The sequence below is a fragment of the Strongylocentrotus purpuratus genome, unplaced genomic scaffold, assembly GCF_000002235.5.
Source record: "Strongylocentrotus purpuratus isolate Spur 01 unplaced genomic scaffold, Spur_5.0 spur5_scaffold_4, whole genome shotgun sequence".
Lineage (NCBI taxonomy): Eukaryota > Metazoa > Echinodermata > Echinoidea > Camarodonta > Strongylocentrotidae > Strongylocentrotus > Strongylocentrotus purpuratus.
The window spans coordinates 26,272,911-26,278,910 of record NW_022145610.1 but is presented as its reverse complement, the minus strand read 5'-3'; the positions used below and the strand labels follow the sequence as shown (position 1 = coordinate 26,278,910).

Sequence of the window (6,000 nt, the reverse complement as noted above, 5' to 3'; positions counted from 1 at the left end):
TTCAGGAGAATCAGATAAAATATTCTTTTGATAATTTTTCCGCGTTTAATTTCCTAAAATAGAATAATTAATCGATTTTAGGGTTAAGCCATTGCAAAATCAAAAACAATTTTCGTGTTGGTCCTTTAAAATATAACATTATTTAAAGGGCCTTGATCTCGTTATTTCTTAAAATCCGTACATTCTTGTCATCAAAGCTTTTCAGGCCCTCTTTCACGGTGATATCACAGGCAAACCCTTAACAAACATACTTAGAAAAAAGAATGATTATGTTGTATATAGATTTATTCAGAAATGGTGAACATAATTGTTTTGTAATGAAATAAACAAACGAAATCAAGGCGAAATAGACTGAATATACATATATGAAAACAGCATCATTAATTTAACGGAAATTGATCATTTTAAACTTTATCATCTAACTCAGACAGTTCATGACGTCACAAACAAAGGATCATTTAGAACTCTAAAACTTCACACTCAGTGGTCGTAATTCTACTACGTATAACTCAAAGCCGACGCTGACATTAATCGCGGACTAAGACAGAGTTCAACAAAGTACTGAGGTCCCTTTTGATAAATGTGACTGAGACCCAAAAATGGGTTTAAACGAATGACTATTACTAGGATGCAGACTATTTTAATTCATTTATATTATTTTTGTAATTTTCGTCGTCCTTGCTCATCAGCACTGCAAGTCAAATGTTCTATCATTGAACAGATATAAAGAATTAATAATTATCTATGTCACGGTAATATTCTATACGCTTATAATTGATGAGATGTCGCACATGAATCCTTGATTCTTGGAAAAGACAGAAAAGGGAAAGTATAACGTATATCAAGATGACGTGCCCCAAAGGCTAGGACTACAACGCCGTGGTATAACTATCCCATGACAACCACCCCCTTCAAAATAGTGGCCCAAAGTAGCCGAAAATAACTACCAAGGGATTAAGGGATTAATCATATTAGGGAGATGACAACTTGTATACTTTCGTGGTTGAAACAGCCCCTATATACTGGGAAATCAAATCTTGTTAATTAGTTTTTGGTTATATGCAAGTTCTCTATCAAATGTAATTTTATTATCATAATTCAAGATCGACTTTTACCCAAGGATCAAGTGTTAATATACCGATTAATTTGATTCGCAAAGTAATTCTATTATTATGTTCCTTTACAATATATTCACATCGTGTTGTGTAGTATCACCATGCTTCAAGCATTCAAAAATACTTCTTCCATTGCTGAATGTCACCATGATGTAATGCAATAAACAAAGAAGCAAATATCCATCTTGATCCAAAGTTCTTGTAGTATAAAGTCTTATCTAAGTTCATCCTGCCTTCGATACCGTACGTACAGTAAATACAGACAAAAACAAGAGCATTCAAACACTTCGTTTCGGCACATTTGGCATGACCTGAAATGTTATACCCTCTATATGAAATGCCTTAAATTATCCCAGTCATTAAAAACATGATTACTTCAAATTGAATACATGTGAAAAAAATAAAAAACCGGGAAACTCAATTATATTCTTATACCGTATAGTGTCACAGCAGCACCAGGTAATATTGTGCAAACATTTTGGAATAAGAATTTCCTGACTTGTCATTGTTGCTTCATTGAACAATCAAGAGGTTTTTTTTGTTGTTGTTATGAACAGGTAAAATCCTATACTTGAAAATGGAAAATAACTCGAATACATTCATCATAAACATTGAAAATACAAAACAGTATGTACAGTTGTACATCAGTAGGAAAAGTAATTCATTTTTATTGTTAATGCAACTTCAAATTGATATTGATATTTCTATCAATAAGAATGTGAACGATGATATTTAATAAAGGATCCCTGTGGAAGGGCAAAACACAGAATGTGATTCTAATAAAATATATTTTTTATACAAAATGCATGTTATTTTGGTTTTAGATTTTGTTGAAATGGTGGCAGTTGGCCTATGCAAAAGAAATGTTTTATATTCTCTAGATTTACATCATTTCCAGAATAAATTTAAAGATACCAAGTTTGCAGTGGCAACACAGACAAATTATTAGTATATTAAGTACCACAGTGTTTTAATTTAGTTTTATCTCATCACTGTGTTTACATATTTTGGACGATCGCAAGGTCTTTCAAGAAGGGCAATTTCTATACCCAATAGTGTTACCTCTAAAAATCGTATTCTGTTCAATAGGTCATTGTGCTGTTTGATTTTTTTTTAAATCTCTGTGATCGAACATATCTCACTTTCTTACAATTTATTTACATTTAACATATGAGACATGCTAGCATCATAAACATACCACTCCACCGATAACCATTTGAGATTATAACTGTAAACTAGAGATAAATATATCCCATAACCGGATAATATTAGAAAAGTTGCAAAAAGGCACCGAAAATAAATCTGAAATATACATACCAGCACCTGAATAACTATAACAATTATCACATTATTAGGACTATATAAATATATTTTCGAATGGATACAAAATTCATGTAGTGTTATCTTCATGAAGTGTTAATATTATCTACAATAGTTTGTGTCTGCATTTATAATACCTTAACCAATCATCATAAGGCTATACCCAAACACTGCCACCGAAATGCTACACAGACAGATAATGTCTATTATATCCTGCATAAAAAATGGATTGGTTTTTGATTGGTTGAGAGCTCGTCACGTGACCAGAAATATTTCAACTATTTTAAGGTTGCCCTGAAAAAGTACTATTTTGGAGCACAGCCTATGTGGGAGTTGAAATTATTTTTTGATTTTTTTAAATATTTTTTTTCTTTTCAAATCTTAATTTAATAATTGTTTTAATAGTTCTAATTCTTTTTTTCTTTTGTAAATAAATTTTTGTTGCAGGATATAAAATAAAATATATCATGCTTTCTTTTCGAGGTATTGGTTAAAACTATTGGCCTCGGTGCCAATAGTGCTATTGGAGTCACCTATTGCGCATAGTTTTAACCGGAACCTCTCAAGACAGTGTAAATTTGTATACTATTTCTGCCTCCTCGTTTTCATAGAAAAAAATATGGTAGTTTCCAAACAGTTGCTCCAAAGCTCTAATGGCAACGAATTTACTTTCCAAGAGGTATATCCGTAATGTCCGTCAAACGTGGCAAAGAAATAAACCTAATTCCTTGACTCATGTACGAATCGGTTAGACTGCAGTACAACGTTTTCACAAACAGTATGTACGTCCAGGCGGTAAGAAATCTATCGGATAATATATAGTAAACTATATTGTGCATGAAAATAAAATAAGGCATTGCATAATTTGTACTCCTTCAATGGAATACGATACAACAGTTCCAATATGGAATTTATTACATATGAATACATTGGAATAAATATATCTGATTTCACTTTAAGTTGGCCCTATACCTAGTTATGGGTAGTATATTAAAGCTGTGAACGTGACAATACTTGTTCTTAAATTCTGTACCAGATTCAGTAAATTGGTGATAATATTATGTTTCGTAAACGATAGTCTTTTGACTTAGTGAACCTTGAAAACGTGGCCACATATCGCCATATATGTAATTATTATAATCATCTATGTAGAGATTGTATTGGATCCAAGCAAATGGTGGCGGTAATATGCTCATAAACATGTGTAACATAGAGACTCAATTCTGCATGGACCAGGTTTTTTGTTTGATCGTTACCATTATTGGTGGTACGCGACTAGTCCTTTAAACCCTTACACAGGCTATTTGTTCGCTATTAAAATGAACATGTGCTTCGTTCCGCCTGCATGTTATAGGTAATCTATGACCCTTCGCCGTATGCTTCCATAAGCATATGGGTAAACATAGCAAGCACGATGTCGCGTTATTACAGTCCCACTCGTATCAAATCGTTGACTGTTTTCACAATCGTCTCTGTAAGAAACGCGAAAAGAGTAAAGGTATTCATTAACTTGCCGCCGTCGTCATGGAAGAGCCGCGACTCAAGCCTAGGTTGCGAAGTTTATCTCTCTTCTACTACGATATCGTCGCTGTCGGCTGCGACGACGTTGCTGGTTCTGCTGGTACATGGAGCGATCTCAGCGGTAGTGGTCGTAGAGGCCGGCCTGCATTTAGCAACTTTGTCGGCCGGCGGTTTGGGCGTCGAACATGCCGCCTTCGCGGTCGATTCCCTCTCTTCTTTATCCCGCTGATCGATTATCAGCTGCTTCATCATGCGCAAAGTGTCCGTTGCGCCGTAGTCGCCGGGAAGGTTCGGCTCATCATCGGCCTCTGTCGTGCTTGAGCGGCTCAACCTCTTACCCATTCGATTCATGTCGGTGCCCATCGCCCCAATCGCTTCGCCCGTCTCAAAGCGAACCTCGGAGATATTTTGGCGGATTTCTTGCAACATCTGCCGCTGGCGTTGTTTGCGGTCTGGTGATGAAGAGCGCCCTCCTTTCGTGCTGCCCTGGCGCCCCACGACCTTCTGCATGACATTCTGTAGAGAATAGAATGAGATATATAGAGAAAGAGAGAGAGAGAGAGAGAAAGGATCAGAATGGAGAGAAAGAAAGGGTGAGGTGAGTGAAGGATAGGCAGACAGACCGGAAAGTAGAAAGAAAGTGAGAACACAAATGGGTCAACTTAGTTATGTAAGATATAACAAAGATGGAATTCACTCAAACTATCAACAACAAAATTAGTTAGGGTATTTCTAGAAAAATGGTCTTTTTAAAGAGAAACAGAGAGAAAGAGCCTTCTTCTATCTGAGTAACAATCTGGACAACTTGAACATAACCTCATAAGGCATGTAAAAGGTTATTTTGGGTGATCTACCTTGATTTGTGACAGATCATCATGAGTATATAGAAATCTTTTTACATGCAAACATTATATCCAAAAGTTCGTGGATTGATCCAACTGCTACATTTGATACTCCTCTTCCGGGCAAAAAGATGTTGAGTTAATGGAGTTTCCAACATCAACAAAATCCATTTGTATTATTATTCAATTGCATTAAGGGATTAATAAACCCATAGTCGTCTCATGAATTGGGGACATTATGTATATTGCCAGGCTCAAATAAAACATTGTGTATAACGAGGAACTCAGTCGTCGAATTACCATGAGACTTTCAAAAATGGAAAAACAAATTCAGCTAATTACGCCCATGATTGTCATGGGCATCGATTTTTAATACCGGATAGCACCGATTAAGAAAAGGGATAAGTTGTTCTGCCTCACTCGTCAGGGTCTCTTGGTGTAATTTGAATGCGCACTGGCTCGTAGAAAGTAAGCCTGTGTCACTCTGTAAATAATGCAGGACTCAATTAACAAATGTACTTTTATCGGATGGAAGTATTCGAACCATGAAGACCAATTTATCAACGTGAAAAGTGCAAACCCGACAAACCATGTTTAGGCCATTAATACACAGCCCCCCCCCCCCCCCCCATCCTCGTCAGAGGCGTATCCAGTTTAAGTCCGTTGCCCTTTTGGAAGGTCAAGGGGTCACTCAAAATACAACTTGCATTCTTCGTACAGCGCGTGACCCCCCCCCCCCCCCCCGTTATCAATTTCTGGATACGCTGCTGTAGCAACTACGAGACGAACATATCCACGAATCGCTTCTTAGAACTAAACATTGTAGTTGACTTGTGAATTTCTTATAACGAAATATGATTGCCTAGCCTTGTCGTTGTTGACAGATGTTAGCTAAATAATATTTTGGTACAAGGCTACAGGTCCTTTTTAATTCTATGTAACCTTAACTTCCAGCGCCCCCCCCCCCCCCCCCCATCCAACAAACACCCTTTACGCATAGGCCTATTTTATAACAAGAAATATCAGCAATAATATAAATTGTTCCAAAATAAGCTTTGAAAAAGTTAAAACATGGACCAATTGATTTCACATCGACCTTAAATGAAACATTAGTCAATTTGATTCTTTGTAATTATTAGAATTTTCTCTCTTGATCTCGGCACGCGTTACCTATGACGCGACAGTGCAGCCACCCCAATTTG

At 36.4% G+C, this 6,000-nt stretch overlaps 1 protein-coding gene across 2 annotated transcripts in view; it reads right to left on the bottom strand.

The window, feature by feature from the left end:
* Positions 1–2,828: 2,828 nt before the first annotated feature.
* LOC100892744 overlaps positions 2,829–6,000 on the bottom strand; it is a 35,971-nt gene continuing 32,799 nt past the window's right edge. For both annotated transcript variants that reach the window (XM_030998143.1, XM_003728931.3), the window contains exon 3: positions 2,829–4,472. In XM_030998143.1, coding sequence (XP_030854003.1) covers positions 3,996–4,472 — 477 coding nt within the window. In that variant the 3' untranslated portion in view covers positions 2,829–3,995. The remainder of the gene's footprint in view (positions 4,473–6,000) is intronic.